This window comes from Nannospalax galili, unplaced genomic scaffold (assembly GCF_000622305.1).
Source record: "Nannospalax galili isolate Female #2095 unplaced genomic scaffold, S.galili_v1.0 scaffold372, whole genome shotgun sequence".
NCBI classification, from domain to species: domain Eukaryota; kingdom Metazoa; phylum Chordata; class Mammalia; order Rodentia; family Spalacidae; genus Nannospalax; species Nannospalax galili.
In genome coordinates this window covers 1,276,210-1,295,531 of record NW_008332089.1, presented here as the reverse complement: position 1 = coordinate 1,295,531, position 19,322 = coordinate 1,276,210, and the positions used below count along the sequence as shown (strand labels likewise).

At 39.6% G+C, this 19,322-nt stretch overlaps 1 protein-coding gene across 5 annotated transcripts in view; it reads left to right on the top strand.

Annotated features, from left to right (window-relative positions):
- Qki (QKI, KH domain containing RNA binding) overlaps positions 1 to 19,322 on the top strand; it is an 88,951-nt gene that overhangs the window by 41,918 nt on the left and 27,711 nt on the right. For all 5 annotated transcript variants that reach the window (XM_008827203.3, XM_029560675.1, XM_029560677.1 and 2 more), the window contains exon 3: positions 13,672 to 13,815. In XM_008827203.3, the coding sequence (XP_008825425.2) occupies positions 13,672 to 13,815 (144 nt within the window). The remainder of the gene's footprint in view (positions 1 to 13,671; positions 13,816 to 19,322) is intronic.

Below are 19,322 nucleotides of genomic sequence, written 5' to 3'. Positions count from 1 at the left end.
GGGTTGATTTCTTAGAACTGAAAAATGAAGGAAATGAAACGTTAGTATTTCCTCATGAACAGACATAACAAAATGCTTAACGGAATTTGTCAATTGAAGGGTATGTGAGTAGGTACTATGTCACTTACAAAGTGAAGTATGATATCTTGTAAGAGTAGTTTAACATCTGTGAATCAGTCAGTGTAATTCGTCATACCTATAGAATGAAAGCAGAAAGCTCTGGTTATGTCTAAAGCTGCATAGAAGGGTATACTTGCTCACATTCAGTGTGTACTCATAATAAACCTCCCAAAGCACTAAATGGAAAAGGAGTGGGGATGATGATGACTGTATAGTGTGGACCTTATATACTATATCTTTTTCATTGGAAAAACAAAGTTAATATCATACTCAGTAATAAAACATGAAATAGGTTTCTCCTGAGCCTATAAAGACACCCAGGATGTCTAGTTTCATCATTTCTGTTCCATTTGGCACAAAATTCCCTAGGAAGTACAAGAAAAGAAAGGCTCAGTGGTGCTCTTAGAGAGGACCTGAGTTTGGTTCGCATCACAAATATATACAGTTTATATTTGAAATAGCTTTTTGTAGACATAGTCTTTTCATTGTAATCTGTGATGCACACTTAAAGGATATATAAGTGAAGGGATGAATTCATCACAGAATCCCTTATTATTGTCATTTTTTCAGGTCATATGGCATTCTGTGTTACCAGGGTGCTGATAATGCAGCAACTTGAAAAGTGGTTGTGCTCCGTACCCCCCAAAGCTATCACAAGTTTTAGTATGTGTTGTCAGCTATGAAACGCCTGTGCATTTGATCTTACTCCTAAGCTAATGGGGTAGCTGCTGCCATAGTTTTATAGGTGGTGGCAGAAAACCATAGCCTCCTGGACCAGAAGTCAGGCTATGATTCATAGCTGAGCAGGAGCACAGTGTCATGTCTGCAGTGAGTCCCTGAGTCCTCGTGTGTACGTGGGGTGCAGAGACCTAATGATGCCTGTGTTCTGTGGTGTATGTGCAAAGAAGAGCGCTGGCTAGGGCCGCAGGACCCTCTAAGGAAGGAGCAGACCAGGTGGTCCCCTACCCTGAGGTCTTTCCAACTTCTTTCATAGCCTCTGACTACAAAAACTACTTGCCTTGCTCTCTGGCCTACACAGTGAGGACCTAAAGGATGCTGAGGTCACAGTAGCAGTGGCTAGGTAAGAACAATGTTTCCGAGGAAACATCTTAGACTTGATCCTCTAGATGGCTCAGTGGGTAAAAGAACTTGCTGTGCAACCCTGACAACCTGAGTTTAATTCCTGGAACCTGCTGTAGGAGAGGATGGATTCTCGAAAGCTGTCGCCTGACCTCCACATGTGCAACGTGGTACATGCATGCACCCCTTCCCATCATACAATAAATGAAATTAAATGTTTTGATTGATTTTTGCATATGAGTGTTTTACCTACATGTATGTAAGTGTACCCTTGTTTGGGAAAACCCACTGAGGCCAGAACAGGGTGTCACATCCCCTAGAACCAGAGTTGTGGATGCTTGTTAGCTGCCATATGGGTGCTGTATAGCCTGTGCTCTTAACTTCTGAGCCTGAGCCATCTCTGCAGCCCCACAATCAATGGGAAAAAAAAGTCTTAGAATGAGTGACATTGTAAAGAAGTAGAATCAGGTGAAATGTAGTGTATGTATTGAAAATGTCACGAAAAGTACAGTAAGAAATGTTAGAATTATGAATTGGAAAACTGACTCCGTGTTTTTATTTTTAAGATACTGTTTTCTGAATTGACATTCGTGATAGAAACCTAACAGAAAGCTCTAACTTGGCTTTTTTGGGTTTTAGTGGAACAAAATGAATTGAGTTCAGAGTTCTTCAGATAGTAAAACTATCCATTGATAATTGGGAAACTAACGTAGGATGCCCAAAATAAGCCGTAGCCATGTTGGAAAGGAATTGGATTGTATCTATTAGTAGTGGATTGTTTTTTCTCTTTGAAGGTGGTCTTACCTCTGTAAATTCTATTATGTATCAATTCCCTAAGAAATTTAGGAGAGCTCTGGGGCACATGCCTGTGATGTTGCCTGGGCTACATGAGACTGTCTCAAACAACAAAAACAAAAAGGTGAAAACTGATAAATGTGTTCTGTACCGTGAGTGTGAAGCTGTGTCCTGTAGCATTGCTTATAGCCCTAAAATTGCCGACAGTGTAGGAGGACATACGGAACTAGACACAGCCGTGATCTCCCCATGAGGGAGTGGACACGGAGCAGTGAAAACGAGCACAGCACACACCCTTGGTTCAACAGTTGTTTGTCTTGAAACAGTATTGCTCATTAATACTACTTTAAACGAGATTGCATTTTTTTTGGTGCTGTATATAGTATGATTGTGTGGTCATGCTTGAAAACGGTTCACAACTGAGAAGGTCATACAATCTGTGGAGTATAATTTCTTTAGTTATTTACTGAGCTTTATGAGTTACTTGAAATATTGATTGGTTAGCCTTTTCTGATACAGTTAATTTCATTTTTTGTTTTGGTTGTTTGAGACAGAGTCTCAGATGTAGCCCAGGCCGTCCTTGAACTCCATATGCTCTTGCCTCAGCCTACTGAGTGCTATGTCATGGCAGGTGCCCCAGTGCTCTCCTGTGTTTCTTACATAATTGACATATAAAAGAATTGACTGATGTGGGACCATCCTCAAAGAGAAAAAACAAATCCAATAGAAAATTTACCTTCATATCTGTCACCTCATTGTAGTATAATCTGATCATTTGTATGGGGACTTGTTTTTCACAAATACTGTCTTATAGTGGAATTGTAGAAAATTACACTGTGTTCTTGTATATTAAATACTAAGACTGATACCTTATTATGGGTGCTTTGTAAATGGGCTTAGATATGTAGTTGGTTTGTAGAAAGTCAAAAACACATATGCACACAACACACTCTTCCACACGTTCTATCTGCGGCCTACAAGTAGTTATGGAGACATTCTTTTTGGTTATCTAAAAACTTAAATGATTTGTAACTGGTTGAATTGCCTTTTTAATGCCTCGATGACTTACCTCATGGAGACTTTTTTTCCTGTCCTGACTTTCTCTCATGCTTATTGAGCAGAGAGTAATGTAATAAAATGGTTCCTGTCTCTCCTTTGCCGTTCACCTCCAGAGGAGCTCACCATTTCATCAGCCACCCTAAGGAGCAAGCCTAGAAATGAAATCCCGGTGGCCAGATTCAGCCTAGCTAAGGTATCACATTTTATGAAGCCATGATACCAGATAACTAACTTCCTGAGAAGTCACTCCCTTTATTTTGGCTAATTTTGTTGTTGATTAAGGACTCTAAATGTAGGTGCTGTTTCTAGAAGGTTTGGGTCACTTGGGTGACTTGCTTCAGTCTAACGTGCTCTTTGTTTTTCTGCTGGACTCAAACTCAAGTGTACGGACTCAATATTTAATGGAAAAAAGTGGTCATTTAGAAATTTTTTTTATCTGAACAAGGTTTATTATTATGCCATCTAGTCATTTTTATATTAAATAGAATGGTGCTATTCTGGCTAGGGAAATTCTGTTTTCCAGGAACAATAAGAAATACCAACTGAAGATTTATTAATCCACTTTGTGATTCCTTTATCCAACAAACATTTTAAATTTTTCTTTGTTGTGCACTGTGTACTGGTAAGTGCCGAGGTTCCCTGAAGTGTCAGAGGCGGTGTCTGCCCTAGTGCTCAAGAGGGCCAAGAATAGAGTTGAACTAGAAAAGGCTCTGGATGAGAGATCTGGAAAAATCACATTTTATACGGAAAGGTTTTGTTGTTACTGTCCATATGTGCTTTGTTTTTCCCAGTCGTGAATGGAATTGAAAGCCAGATTCACTTCTAAAATGATCATCCAGTGCCCTGCTTATAAAGGTGTATGCATTTTAGGGAAGACAGTGCCATGCATCTTGTGTGAAGATGACTTTATTAGAGAATATTGCCTTTCTTGGTTGAGCAAGTGCTTCACATTGAGGAGGCATCAACTGTTAACAAGGACATTAAGTTATTTACCCATGCAGGCTTTAGGGGTTTGGGTTCCATTTACTGTGTAATAAGTTTTGTAGTGACTGTTCTTTAATCCCAAATAATCAAAAGAAATTATTTATCAGGAAGAACAGATTAATTCATTTATGAAGTAGGTTTTTGGTTTTTTGAGGCAGAGTCTCACTGTATTATCTCTGGTTGGCCTTGAACTCCCAGAGATCCTCCTCCTTCTGCCCTCTGAAGTGTTAGAATTAAAGGTGTGTGACACCACGCTTAGCCTATGTCCATTTAAAAGTTTTTTAACTTTTATTCTATGTGTATGAGTGTTTTGCCTGCATGTGTGTAAGTGCACCATGTCAAGCAATGCCCATAGAGATCAGAAAGGGGTGTCACATCCAGTGGAACTGGAGTCACAGATGGTTGTTAGCCACCATGTGGGTACTGGGAATTGAACCCAGGTCCTCTGCAAGAGCAGCCAGTGCTCTTAACCGAGCCATCTCTCCAATCCCTAAGATGACAGTTTTGTGTTTTGGCAAGAATACCTGTGACTGCAGCCTAGGAAGGCAGGAAGAACCTGCCTTTTCTGTTGCTCTCGGAATATAAGCAGGTATTTTAGAGGCGTTTTGTTTTGTTTTGTTTAATGGGTGAGCAGATTTATTATTGATTATCCTTTATCCTGTCCTTTCAGAGTAGCATATTACCAAAAGTCGTCACAGGGCTTTCTTCTTTTCAGCATGAGGATGTGTTGGTGTAAGTATGCGCTGCTCTGTTGGTAAAACCAGAGAACTAAGTTAGGAGAAACTTTTCAATAGCTGATAGTAGAGAGGAGATGATGAGATAGACAGACATACTGTGTCTTAGATATGTGTCATTAATAAGACTCATGAATAGGACTGTCAGACAAAGTCCGGACAAAGAGCAGTTAAGACAGCTTGGCAGAAAGGAAATCTCAAAGAGAAGGTCACATTTCATGTGGAACTTAAAAACAGTGGGTATCTGGTATTTCCATTGTGACCCAGTGGAGAGTTGATAAGTTACAGAGAATTGAATTGAGTTCAGAATATGAGTCTTGTTTATTGATTGAAGGCCTTCTAAAATTATTCTTGTCTAAATTTACTCATTTGTAAAGTAAGTTAATGATATTTCCCTACAGCTTTGTTACTGTCTACTCTTCAGGATTACTAGACATTAAAGAGTGTGTCCAGTATTTTTTTATATTTACTGTTTTAAAATATAAGCAGTTCATAGATCCTTAGATATCTGAGGCCAATTTTATGAAAGTGTGTTCTCCAGTTACAATGTTTACTATTACTGTTATTTGATTGACCTTTGATCTTGGAATTGACTGACCACAGTAATTTTTAATGATAAAGTCATCACCATTTCAGTGATTTCATGTGATTGTCATAGGATTTACTTTATACCTCAGGAATGATTTTTGCTTCAGTTAGACATCAGATAACATCTGTCCTATTAAATACACTCTTTAATTAATTAGAAGGAGGTACAGCAAAGATACTCCGAAAGTTGGGATTTTGTTTTCACCCTTAATCATTGATGTCAACCCCCCCCCCCATTACTGACAGTATTCCCTTGGGTACTTAGGGGAACTATTTGACAGTTGTTCGCAAGTTTGATAAGTACAGAATGCCTTTCAATTATATAGGGGTCAGTAGTTCTGAAACCAGCCTACTTGAAATGATTGTTCTTTTTTCTCTCTTTTCCTTCCCTCTTTCCATGCCTTCCTCCCTCCCTTCTTTTCTATTCCATGAATTTTTTATTCTATTGAGAGGTGACTCCTTGACTGTAGTTGAATTGTGAAGTAATAATGATAGGAGTACATTGGCTAACATTGAGTAGGAATTAATCATTATAGCATGGACATGTATAGTCTTATTTCTGAAGTTTCATTTGTAACAAACTCAAGTTTTACATAGCAGAAGTTTGGATGTTTTTAAAAAATGTTTTCTGGGAAATTATAAATTTTAAATGTATAACTGTACTTCACAAGGATTCATGTAACTGTTTTTAACCTATAAACCCTACAAAATGGAAAAAATGAAAGTGAGAAGAGATTATTGAAAATGTTGCCCTATTTTGCTATGGCTGCCACCAGACCCTGCCTGGATATTGTCAACCCCATGCACACCTACCTACTCAGGCTCAGACACAGGCTTTGCAGCATTGAAGAATGTGGTTTGAAAAAAATATTTATTTTATGTGTATGAGTGTATAGCCTGCATATATGTAAGCACACCCATTTCATGTAATGCCCACAGAGGTCAGAAGAGGGGCTCGGATCCCCTGGAACTGGAGTTACAGAGGGTTGTTAGCCACTATGTGGGTGCTGGGATTGACTCTGGGTCCTCTGCAAGAGCAGCCAGTGCTCTTAACCGCTGAGCTATCTCTCCAGCCCCTGAAGAATATGTTTTTAAAATAATGCCTTGAACTGTTTAACATATGAATATCAATCTGACTCTGGGAAGGTGATATTTCAGAAACACCCAAAGGAAATGAAAGTACTTTCTTCAAAAGAAAGGGACAGTGGCACCACTTATGGTGCTGTGGTATGTCGACTGTGCCATTTTATGGTTATGTTTTGCTAGTCAAATTATAGTGGAGAGTAATGAGAAATACAGGACTTTTCATACTTTGTTAACCAAGGGTTAATGCAGGATTATAAGAAAAGTCTTAGATTTTTATAGACTTTGCATACTGGAAGTATACAAGAAATAACAAGGAATTTTAGAATGACTTCGGTTTTCAAATTAGGTAAAAAGAATCTTCGGAGACGAAGAAGATGGATCTGTGAAATGCTGGTGGAGATTTGAAATCACTAGGACAAGAACTGCACTTATAACACACTAGATAGTGTTTCTCTCAAGTTGTTAGGGTTAAGTATGAAGGTGTGACACTTGCTCCTGTGTCCCGCCTGCCTCCTGGTTGTGCAGCAGGTTTCACTGAACTGTTAAAAGACCGGTTCCTTTGGTCACTGCTGGGACATGTTGTGGAAACCTATCAGTACATTTTCAGTGGAAATCAGAGAACCTTTAAGATAACCTTAAATGTTACAAATAATTAAAGAATTCCAGCGTATTAAGACTGTTACATGTGGATTTTATTTTATTTTTTTAAATATTTTATATGTATGAGCGTATTGCCTCCATGTGTATAAGTGCACCTGTGTCATGCAGTGCCCACAGAGGTCAGAAAAGGGCATTGGATCCCCTGGAACTGGAGTTGGGGATGGTTGTTAGTCATGTGGGTGCTGGGAATCAAACCTGGCTCCTCTGTGAGAACAGACAGTGCTCTTAACCACTGAGCCATCTCTCCAGTCCCTGATTATTATTTTTTTTAATATAATAAAAAATAGTGTCTACTATATAGTTCCTGACTGGCCTTGAACTTCCTGTATAGACTAGATTGCCCTTGAACTCCTGTATCCTTGTCGAGGACTCAAGGTTCAGTTGTAACAATATAGATCCAGGTACTAGGTATAGATTCTTAAATGTGCAATCTAGTCTGCACATTGTTTAGGACTAATGAATAGTGTTAAGCACTATTAGGTTCAAAATACCATGAAGGCAGCTGTGACTTAACACTTGGACAGTGTAGCACATACATTGAGTCAAAGGTTTTTTTTGTTGTTTTGTTTTGTTTTGTTTTTAAACAAATCACATGATCCCTTAATAGGTGGGGAAAGACTTGGCAAAATTTAGTGTCCCTTCATGATGAAAAGCTCAAAGAAGCTTGGAATAGAAAGATGGCACCTCAGCCTCGCACAGAGTATAAGAGACAAAACTACTTTGAGGCCTATACTAATGTGGTCAGAGGGACTTAAAACACAGTTTTTGCTCTGTGCCCTCCAAAGTTGACTAAATTCCACAGGACTATGAAGCATCTCTCAAAATGTCCTGTAACTGTGGTGAGTCACCTGTCCTCTTGTTCAGAGAGGCCATGGAGACCCCACCAGATGGACGTGAACCAGTGTCCAGTGTATAAAGACGAGGGTCAACTCCAAGTAAACATTTCTTCCATGCTTCCAAGTGAAGCCAGCCATGGTCCAATAGAACCTTTGACTTATCTTCACATAGACTGAACTGGTAAAAGGAGCCAGGGGCCCCTCCCAAGCCCGTGTGACCCCTGAGGAACAAATCCTCAAATGACCTTATAAATTGATTTGGGCCAACTGTATAGGTCTTAAACACCCAAAAGGAAAGTGTAACCAAAGATAAAAGTGATCAGTATAACTCTTTAAAAGAGTCCATGTGTATAGCTAAAGGCTACATAACAGAAATAATGTCAGACAGGAGATACCTTCAAGTTGTTGGCCAGGGTGGCCCAAGAGACTCCCAGACAGTAACCCAGCATAGAACTGAGAAAATGAACAGCAGACCCCAATCTTATCTAAAGGAATACTGACAACTGATTGCTGCTAGATGAGGAACAGCTGACCCTCCTAAAACAAGGGACTCTAGATAGGCTGACTCAGTGGATGGACTTGCACTGGGGAAGAGCTGGGGGCACTGACAACACAGGGGGCAGTAACAGGGATGAGGGATACCTAGCAGTCTTTTAAGTATTGTGCTGGAGGAAGACAGGTGTAAAGATTCAGCATTGGGATTAGTTCTTATCCTTGGGTTTTGTTTATGGCACGTGTTGCTGTATAGCCCAGACTAGCTTGGGATTTGCTAGGCACGAAGCTAGCCTCAAAGTCAGCCCTCCTGTCTCATCCTCTCCAGTCGGTGCTGGGATTACAGCATAAGCATCTTTTAAACCAGAAAGCTGTGGGCAAAAAACAACAGAAGTGCTTTGAAGTCAGCTCCATAAGTGTTGGATTCTGCTGCCTACATTTTATTAAATGGTTTTAATAAACTAAATATAAAATTACCCCAGTGTTCCTATGCTACCAAAATGTTTTTTGTTTGTCTCGAGTTTAAGAAGAACTTCTTGAGGTCAGTTGTATGATTGGAGTCAGTGAAGAATTAGGTAATAAGTCTGCACAGCAAAAGTGTCTTAAACTAATTATACATTATATATGTAACTGGAGATTGTTATATATTTGGCCTTAAAAGTATATATTCATCATAAAAGTTATTAGAAGGTTGGTTTGCAACAGAACATACATTTCCAGGAGACTGCCTTGTGAGTTCCTGCAGTAGGGATTTTCTCTGAAGCTGAGAGCATGGTAGGTGGGGTCTGTTCTCCTCTGCCTGGCTGTATTTGCATAATTACCTCTCAGCAGGAGGTGGGGCAGCTTGCCCTGGTGCTTCTTGTTACAAACACTGTAATTACTGCATAGTTTTAAACTTTTGTGGATAATGACTTTTTAAAAAAAATTACAAACCAAGCTAGCCATGGTAACTAATCCCACCTTTAAATCCCAGCACTCCTTAGGCAGAGGCAGGAAGATCTGGGGGGGTGGGGAGGTGGGTGGGAGCTGTCTCAAAATAAAGGGAAAAAAAGGGAACTTACCTACTGAGCCCCTTCCCTATCCCTGATGATTACTGATTTCTAACTGAATGTCAGAGATTTTTACTTTGTTGAGTAGATACATTTTATTCCTATAAATGTCCTTCAGCTGGGTTCTGGGAAGTGGCTTACTTAGTTGGGAAAAGTCTGGTCCCCTGGTCTTTCTTTTGTCTTTTATTTAAACAGTACCACCGCACTGTTTCCTCTATGGAGACAAGACTGCTCTACTGTTGCTGAATGAGATGTTTCAGTCTGGCTCCACGTGAGAACCAGGCACTTCTTAATGTAGAAGCCCCAGTGGTTGTTTCCTGGCTTCTCCAATTTCTTCTTTTTTCTTTGTTTGTTCTTTTAAAAAGACAACTTTATTATAATGCTTCAGGCAGAGAATAGTTCTATTTTGCTATTAAGAGCACATCAGCATGTCAATAACCAATTCCATTTGGAAAAAAGACACTTTGGGGATATGTACAATTAGGAAAAATGTCTAAGATGAACCTTAGATGTGAACCATCACCTCTGTTATTTTTATTAGTTTAAAAATGTTTAATTGAGCTTTTGTACATTTCATACAGCAGTTCTTACTCAATTTAGACCTCCTCCCCCATCCATGCCAGAGTCCCCCTCTGCTCCACCAGACCTCATGCATTCTGCCACACATGTAAGTCCTGTCCTGTCAAACATTTGTACTCCAATGTCCTTCCGTGCAAGATCATCCACTGGAGTCTAGTGAGCCTCTCCAGAGATGGTAAGTAAGGTCTAGTCTCCCTCCCCCAGTAGTGATCAATCTCTAGCAGTTCCCAGGCTAGAACCAGAAGGTAGTTACACACATATTATTTGTTTTTAAAAGTGTTAAACTTTCCTAATCATCAGGGGAAAGCAAATTAAACCTTCACGATATCTATCACATTACACCAGTCAGATTGACTATCATCAAGAAATCCAACAACAGATGTTGGTGAGGATGTAGAGATGCCCTTATTCACTTCTGGTGGGAGGGCAGATTAGTACAACTATTATTGAAATCAGTTTGGAGGTTCCTCAGAATATCAAAAATAGAGCTACCTATCTGTGTCACCCCTGGATGTATACCTAGAGAAGGCCACACCCTCCTATGGCAATACTTCTGCCCCCATTTATCACTGCTCTATTCACAAGGAGATGGAACCAACGTAGTTGTCCATCAAAAGATGAATGGATAATGAAAATCTAGAACATGTACTGTACAGAATTCAGCTCTTAAAAAAGAAATGTCAAAATTTACAGGAAAATTAATGGACCTAGAATGTATACTATTAAGTGAAGTCACCCAATCACAGAAAGTTAAAAAAAAACAATCCATGCTGCCTCCTCATGTGCAGACTAGTCCGTGTTTAGAAAGGAAAATAGGAAAGGATAAAATTGTTTATAAATTTTATATTGAATTTTTGTATATTTCACACAGAACATCCTAACCTTAATCATCTTTATACCCCCTTCCCCACTGGCACCCTCCCATAGCCCCCTCACTCAAGTGGAACTCATACATTCTCTCATTTGTGGTAAAATCTATTCTGTCAAGTTAGTGTGTTCCCAGGCATCCGTCAGTACAAGTTCATCCACTGCATTCTAGTCCCTCCCCTTAGGAAGATCAGCTCTGCCTCACCCAGCAGAAAGATGTGCCTGACCATAGGGAAATAGAGTCCTGTGAGCTCCTATGCCTATATGAACCTACAGCAGTGGTGTCAGCACGCACAAGACCCATGCAAACTCAGGCAGACAAAACCTCAGCACAGAACTGGGGAAATGGGCAACAAGCTCCAGTCTTAGCCGAAGATTATAGTCTTCTACAATTTCTTACCAAGTATCCAGTGGGAGATGTTTAGTTTAGTACTGGAGGGGGGCGGGGGCGTTACTCTGTCTTGATTAGAAATGAAAGTCCTTTATACAATGGATTTAGATAAATAGCCATAATAATACAGGTAGCTTTCCTAAGTCTACCAAAGGAGTAAAAATTAAAACAAATTTTTTGTGAGACCTACAAGCATTCTTTAACATAAAAATTAACATTTTGATTTAAAGCTGGTTGTTCTTACCACAGAAGAATTTATGCACATTCTCTGTTCTTTGCCATACCAATAACCCCGAGGTTCCCAGTTTCTGGGTTCATTGACTGACTCCCCAGTCTCATCATCTTGATGCTCCCTAGGTGAAAAAAGTAACTCATGATCATGTATTGAACTTTTACAAGTGGCTGAACTCGTATTTAATACACTGAATTGAAGGCATTTTCAGCAGTCACATTAATGTTTAACAGCGTCTGTGTTCTTGGCTGCTCTTCAGATTCTCAGACTCTGAGTGAGATGAGGAACTGCCACCCTCCTGTCCCACACTGATTTTTGAGTAAACTTGCTTTTCATCACAGCAACCACCAAACCCCCAACTCTGCTAAGATGCGCTGTTAAAAGGAGCGTGGTATGAACTAAAGTTGAAACAGACAGCTTTGAGCTACTTACTTCCATAGTCTTTAGAGATACTGACTGTTCTGTTTTCCCTTGAGACTTCACCTGTCCCTTGGCAACCAGTGAGCTCCCTATGCTGGCGCTCAAGCTCACTCTTCAGAAGCACTTGGTCTCTGCCTTCAGTGTGTAGTACGTTTTTCTTCTGAAGCTTTTAACCAGCATAGAGCAGAATCCTGTACGTGTTAGAATGTGCGTCCATCTTCATCGAGTATGCTCAGGTGAGCTGTAGTAGGAAAGCTGTTTGTGCCAGTTTTATGTTTCTTAGTTGTAATCTCCATGCTCATGAAGCAGTGACCTTCACAATAAAGGTCCAACAACAGCAGGTGTTTTTATTGTTCATCTCTGTAAAACTTTGAATCATGTGCATAGAAATGATACCGAAGTGTAACATACATTTTATGTTTATTTTCTTAAATTGTTTAAGTTTAAATTTTTGTACTTTCCTAAACTTTATAAGTATGTATGTATGTTACCCTTAAAACTTAATTCAAGAATCGAGTCTGAAATTCCAAGACTGTAGTGTTAGGTGGACAAGTGTAGCCGGCTCACCTGTAGTGGACAAGGAATTCAGCATGCAGAACTTCTTACTTGGCAATAACAGGTTACCAGTGAAATGAAACTTAGATGATTCTCTGTGAAACTAGCGTTCTTGACTCATCAATGAAAGAGTAGACGGTACATTTGTTTTTAATCTTACTCTTGGAGAATATATGAATGAATATATATATATATGTATGTATATATCATATGTATGTATCTATACCATCATTTCCCCTTTCCACCTTCCCCTGGATTTCCCTTGTAACACATCTACCTCCCAGTGTCACGCTTTTCTTTTTTAAATACAAAAACAAAAAACCCACTAAGTTTATTCAGTGCTGCCCCATATGTGCGTGGGGGTGCGGCCATCCACTGGAGCCTAGGCAGCCCTGCCTGGCCTGGAACTCAGAGATCCGCCTGCCTCAGCCTCCTGAGAGTTGGGATTCAAGGTGTACAAGACCACACCTGGAGTAATTAATTTTTTTAACGTATGATCCCCTGGAAATAGAGTTAAAAACAATTCCTACATTTATGCATTATAAATAATGAATTGTTTCTATAATTATTACTTGAAATACTTAAATAATACTTCTTTTACATAATAATGTCTGTATTTGCAAAATAGTTTTTCTAATGCTGACGAGACCCAGCATTGTGTAACACATTGATCATGAATGGAAGTGTTCCTAATTTGAAAATGAAGGATTTGATTCACCCTTAAATTGGCAGCTGTGAGATACTGAGCGTCTTACCTCATTCACCTTTGTGACTTTGTTTTTTCATAACTTAAACGTGCTCCTGGAAGTATTCTTTTGTAACTTAAAGTGATGCTGTGTAGTGCTTCTGAGCTAATCATCTTGCAGTTGTCTTGGTCATTTATATACTTAGCTTCTGGCTCCATTCCTGAGGCACAGTAGGTCCTGCATGAGTGTTTGTGGTTAGCTCGCACTGGCATGCTAGTACCAGAGCCAGTCTTTGTTTAGTTTTCTCCAGGAAAGTTATCCCCAAGATTTGTAATAATCACCGTAGCAAAATAATGTAAACATGGCTTTAAGTAATTGTCATTAAATTTATGTTATGAAAGATGTGCTCTGTCTTAAAAAGAATGTTGGTAACATTGTACTTTGTAACATTTGTTTAGGAGGAGCAGAATAGAGGCAAGCCCAATTGGGAGCATCTAAATGAAGATTTGCATGTGCTAATCACTGTGGAAGATGCTCAGAACAGAGCAGAGATCAAGCTGAAGAGGGCAGTTGAAGAGGTGAAGAAACTACTGGTACCCGCAGTAAGTGACGATTTCCCTACCTTAGAGTTTGGCTTCATTTTCCCTTTTCAGTTTGATTATAAAAAATTAACATTATGTTAATAAAGAATGTCTTATTTATTAGTGATCTTACTTAACCACAACATAGGAAAGTAATATGTGGATCATTAAATACAGTGTAAAAGATAAATAGAATTGCTCAAATTCTTAACCTGCAATCTCTGTTTTTGTAAAGGAAGTGGTATTACCTTAGAAACATTTCATAATAATTAACATTCTACTTAAAGTTTAAAAAAAAAAAACCTGTTATTTAATTCCCGAATTAGAAATTTAGGAAAGAAAGCTTCATACTTGCCCATCTGAATAGTTCATGTTAATGTTGCTTTTGAAGTGTGTCTTTTGTCATACTTTGCCCAGTTAATCAGAGGTGTATTAGGGTTATAAATCTATGTGGCAAAGACATCTATGTACGCTTAATATTTCCTAAGTTTATGATTATGTTTGATTTTTGTACTTTTAAAAATTGTTTTATTTTTGTGTATGAGTATAATACCTGCATGTAAGTGCACCTATGTCGTGCAGTGCCCACAGAGGTCAGAAGAGGGCGTTGGATCCCCTGGAACTGGAGTTACAGGTGGTTCTTAGCCACCACATGAGTCTTGGGAATCAAACCCGGGTCCTCTACAAGAGCAGCCAGTGCTCTTAACTGCTAAGCCATCTCTCCAGCGCCATTTTTGTACTTTTACTTATATTCATAGTTTAAAGTTTTAGGTGAGTCCATTAGTTCCTTTATGATTTTTTTTCTGCCACTTTTGTCCTTTTGCCATTTGAAAGTGAGCTTTTAGGCTTTCAAGATGGGTCAGCAGATTAAGGTGCTTTCTCCCAAACCTGACCCACCTGTGTTCAGTCTCCAGGATCCACACAGTGAAAGGAGAGATCAGCTTCTTCAAGTTGTCCTTGATCCCCCTCCCCCACAGTCATACATGTATACACAGATAGATAGATAATGTTTAGCTTTTTTTTTTTGACAAAAAGAAAAATTCTTCATTTGTTTTCTTGTAGATTTTTATTAAGCCTTTGGTTAATCTCAGACTGCTACAAGTGTGTAATAAAAGATTTTCCTGTAAACTTCCTGATGGTTTTGAAACCATACTTTCACTGTGCTGTGTAGCCCACCTTCCCAACCCTCTGTTTTCTTAACATTATGTTCTCCTAAATTATGTTCTAATCTCTCTCCATGACTACTTGTGTGATTGGCCTTTATGTAATTTGTGAGTCCTTTTTTCTGTTGTCATTAACAAATACCCCTTATTCTCCGTTCATAGTTACTTTCTGTTTCTGAAAATTTGATAAATGGCTTCATGCAAAAGTGGCTATGCACATACACTATATAAAACTTTATTTTAAAGAATTTAAAATTGTTAGGAGTGTCTTAGGAATCACTTCATATTAGTTAAGAGTTGAGTTGGAACTTTCTTCCCTCTGGAAATTGAGTGCTGTTAGGATGCAGAATGGGAAGTGTGGCTTTGTTGAAGGGTTTTCTCATCAATAAGGAATTTGGTCCAGAGAACCGGGAGATGTTAAGGAGGAAAGAGGGGATGATAAAAGAGAGTAAGACTTTAGAATGTGGTAGTTGGACATGTGATTAAACCAGAGGGGAATTCAACATTGGGATTTCAAGCCCTTGTGAATGGGAGGATGACATTGGCAGAGACAGGAAGAAATTAGAGCACTGCTTTTATGTAGAAGACCAAGAGCAGTAATTACTTACTAGCTTTTGGTGGGCTTTGGAAACCCTGTTGAAAAGCCTTTCTGCCCAGAGTAATTGGCGTAAATTCGTACTGTTTGTATTACCTTGAAAGCATCATGAGCCTATGAAGCTCTGTTCTCTCCACCAACCACCTCCAATGATAAAGGTCTCTTACAGTGGAAGGATGTATTCAGAATGTTGTGAACCATTTCCTGTTGGAGAAAGACAGTTTCAAACTTTATGTTTTTATTATGTTATTTAATTCCTGAATTGGGAATTTAGGAAGGAGAGCTTCAGATTTGCCCATCTGAATAGCTCATTATGTATTAATACTTAGGACCTCTCCCTAGACATAGATCAATGCTACTCTTGCCCATTTCCCACAGTTCTGTAAGTAGTAAGCAGAATAATGCTATTTCCAAGTGGAAGCTCTTTATGATTTCTGTCTCCTCACTGATAAGGTTAGAATATCACTAAACTCGCACGTAATCCTTTGGACGATTGCAGTGGTGCTTCTAATTGCCTGGATGTTTGTTCTGAATACTGATTTTAAAGTAAGTGTGCTTGTTTAAATTTGCAGAAAATATTTGGAAATAGTCATTCTCTACTAATGCCCTGCTACCATTTTTTTTTTTTAATAAATCGATCAGACCCCTAAGAGATAGGTCTCATTAGTTTACTATGGCTTACCAATGTGCTTTTTTGGTTTCGTTATATAAAAACTCTTCAAAACTGTTATGTGGTTTTCGTGTTTCAGAATTTACCTTGAGAACAGCGATGCTCAGAATTTGTTCTGTTGACCATTTCAGTAACTCTGTGTGTGTGTGTGTGTGTGTGTGTGTGTGTGTGTGTGTGTGTGTGTGTGTTTTTGAGACAGGGGTCTCTTGTAGCCCCAGCCTAGAACTGACTTCATAGACTAGACTGTCCTCAATCTTACAGAGATTCTGCCTCTGCCCCTTCTTGGTACTTGGATTAAAGGTGTGTGCCACCATTCTCGGCTCAGGGTCTGATTTTTACCTACCACATGTCTTCAGGGTTTGGAGTTGTATGTCCTTCCTGTATCTCCAGTGTTTTGTTTTGCAGTTTGAAGTTTCTGACTTGTCATGGTCCAGAAAAGCATCAGGTTCAGTCAGGTTATTGCCCACATCCTCTCATGTATGCTTTCCTTCTTTGACATAGTTCCTTTACTCAGCTCCAGCCACAGTTATCTCAGAATTCCACAGGTCAGGTACCCATTTCTTATCTTGACGTCCTCATGGCTTTCCTATATGAAAACATCGTGGTGGTTCCCTTCACTATGAGAAGAGTGCAGAATTCCATAGCGTGCTGTACAGGGGCGTAAGTGCTCATTCAGCACCATTTAGTGAACAGTTTCTGTATGCCAGTGAGTCTAATAAATTTCCCCAAGACTAACAAAACTATTATTTTCAGTACGTTTTAAGCAGGACCAAACAGTGAAGAAGGTGTGACGGGAAGGAAGTAGGCGTTTCAGGGACAGCACCCCGTGTACTTCCCTTCCCAGTCCAACGTGCTGCATGTCTTCCTTGGGCTGCCACAGCAGGACGTCACAGACCAGATAGCTTAATCAGCAGACACTGTTCTGAAAGCTATAGGTTCAAGATCACAGGGCCCAGCTTGTTTCTCTTGAGGCTTCTCTTTATAGTTTTTAGGTGTCATCTTCACATGTCTGTATATGTGTAGGTGTCATCTTCACATGTCTGTATATGTGTGGGGACAAAGGGGATGGGGGGGTTAAACTCATCTTTAATTTTTAAGAATTTGTTTTTTGAGAATTTCATACATGAATACTGAATTTATGTCATCTCCATCCTTCTTCCCTTCTCCAACTCTTCCCACACCCCCCTCATTCACTCTCAATTCAACATCCTTATTATCCTTAAAGGTACCCGTGTACATGTGCTTAGAGCTGACTGATTAGGATTGGATAACCAGTCAGGGAGCTTATCCCTGGAGAAAACAGATTCTCCTCTCTCAGAAGCCTGTAACTCTTCATCTAGAGACCCAACCTTGTGGAATTTCCCATCCACAGTGGCGTGTCCACTGGTGTTGTCATTATGCAGGTCTTGTGTAGGCAGCCACATTGTTGAGATCTCCTGGGCGCAGCTTTCCTGTCATGTCTAAAATACGTGTCTAGCAGTGTATGTCCTGGTCCGCTGGCTCTTAAATCTTTCCGCCCCCTCTTCTGAATTTTCCCTGAGCTTTAGGCGTAGGGGTTGCTTTGTGGACGTATCATATAGTAAGAGATCATATTGGTTTAGGAAAGTGGCAAAACCAGGTTCTCACAGGTTTTTGGCTCTGCTTTCAGTAGCAGACATGAGTTTCCTCTTATTGAGCAGGCTTTAAGTCCAATTAGATAGCTGTTGTTTACCCCCAAGATAAAAGTGCCACTATTAGTGATGTTTTGCTGGGCTGGTCATTGTCGTGGTTAGTAGACTTTGCATCTGGATAGAAATATTAATTGCTTTTCTCCCATGGCAGCTTACATAGCACCTTCCCATATTATGAGAGTCCTGTGTTTAAAGTGTGTGGTGTCTTCAGCAATTAGGTCCAAGTTCTGGGAGGCAGCCAAGGACTATGGCAGTGCTTCAGTCATTCTGTGAGTCTCTTGGGCTGCCTTGACCAGCAACTAAAAGGGAGGTTTTCTGGGGATTTTTGTTACCAGGTTTCATTTGTTAAAAACTCCATTATCTCTTAAGTGCACACTCATATATAGCATAGCCACATAGTAACCTGTTGTGAATTTATTTAGATTTCTTGAATTTTCCATTTTTTCACCTCTGAGCATTTCAGCTACCCCAGCACAGTTTATTGCATGCTTACTGTAGGCTTTCTGCTTTGAGGATATAGAAAGGATAAATAAAGATAACCAACAAAAGGCCTGCCCACACAAAGCTTACCTTTGGAGTTTGATTACTGACAGTAAGCAAAATAGATAGAAAGCACATTGAGTTGTAATAAAATGTAAGAAAAAATAAGGCAGATAAGGGGATAGAGAGCCATGGGTTGGGGAAATACTATTTTATTCAATTATTGCAAAATGGTTCTTGAGAAGGTAACGTTTGAGAAATACCTAGCTGAGATGTCTGATACAGTCATTTGGGCATCCTAGGAGTTTTCTAAGCAGCAAAGAACAGAAAATGCAGAGGCCCTGTGACACGCTTGGAAAATAGCAAGGTATCCAGTAAAGAGTATAACATGAGGGGACTGGAGAGAGGTGGGAGGTCAAGTCTGTGGGAGAGTCGGCCATGGCAGATTGTAAGGCCTTTATAAAGGGCATGATAAAGATGTTTGATTTTAAGATATGTTGTTAGGGTCATTGAGGTGAGAAATGACATGATTTGATCCTACTCAAGGCTCTTTCTGACCACTAGGATAATAGGCCTGAAGGTAGCCGTGTGAACCCAGCTGCCTGTGAGGAACCCTTTTGTTGAGGTGCTTGTTGAGAGCAGTTTAAAGTTAGACACTAGAACCAGGTGTCGGTGGACATATTTATTTTGGAGATGAATTTGATAGGAATTTTGATAGAATTGATGAGATTGATGTATGCTGACAGAAAACGGTTGATGTTGCTTCATTTGCACCATTAAAGGGGCAAGTTTGGAAAAAAAGCCAAGAAACTAGGTTTAGAAATTTAAATTTGAGTTACCACATGTTGAGCTACTTTTGACTCTCAGAACTAGGTGAGCCAGAGCTTAGAAAACTGGGGACAGAAAGTCAAAGTCAGTCTCTCTCTCTCTCTCTCTCTCTCTCTCTCTCT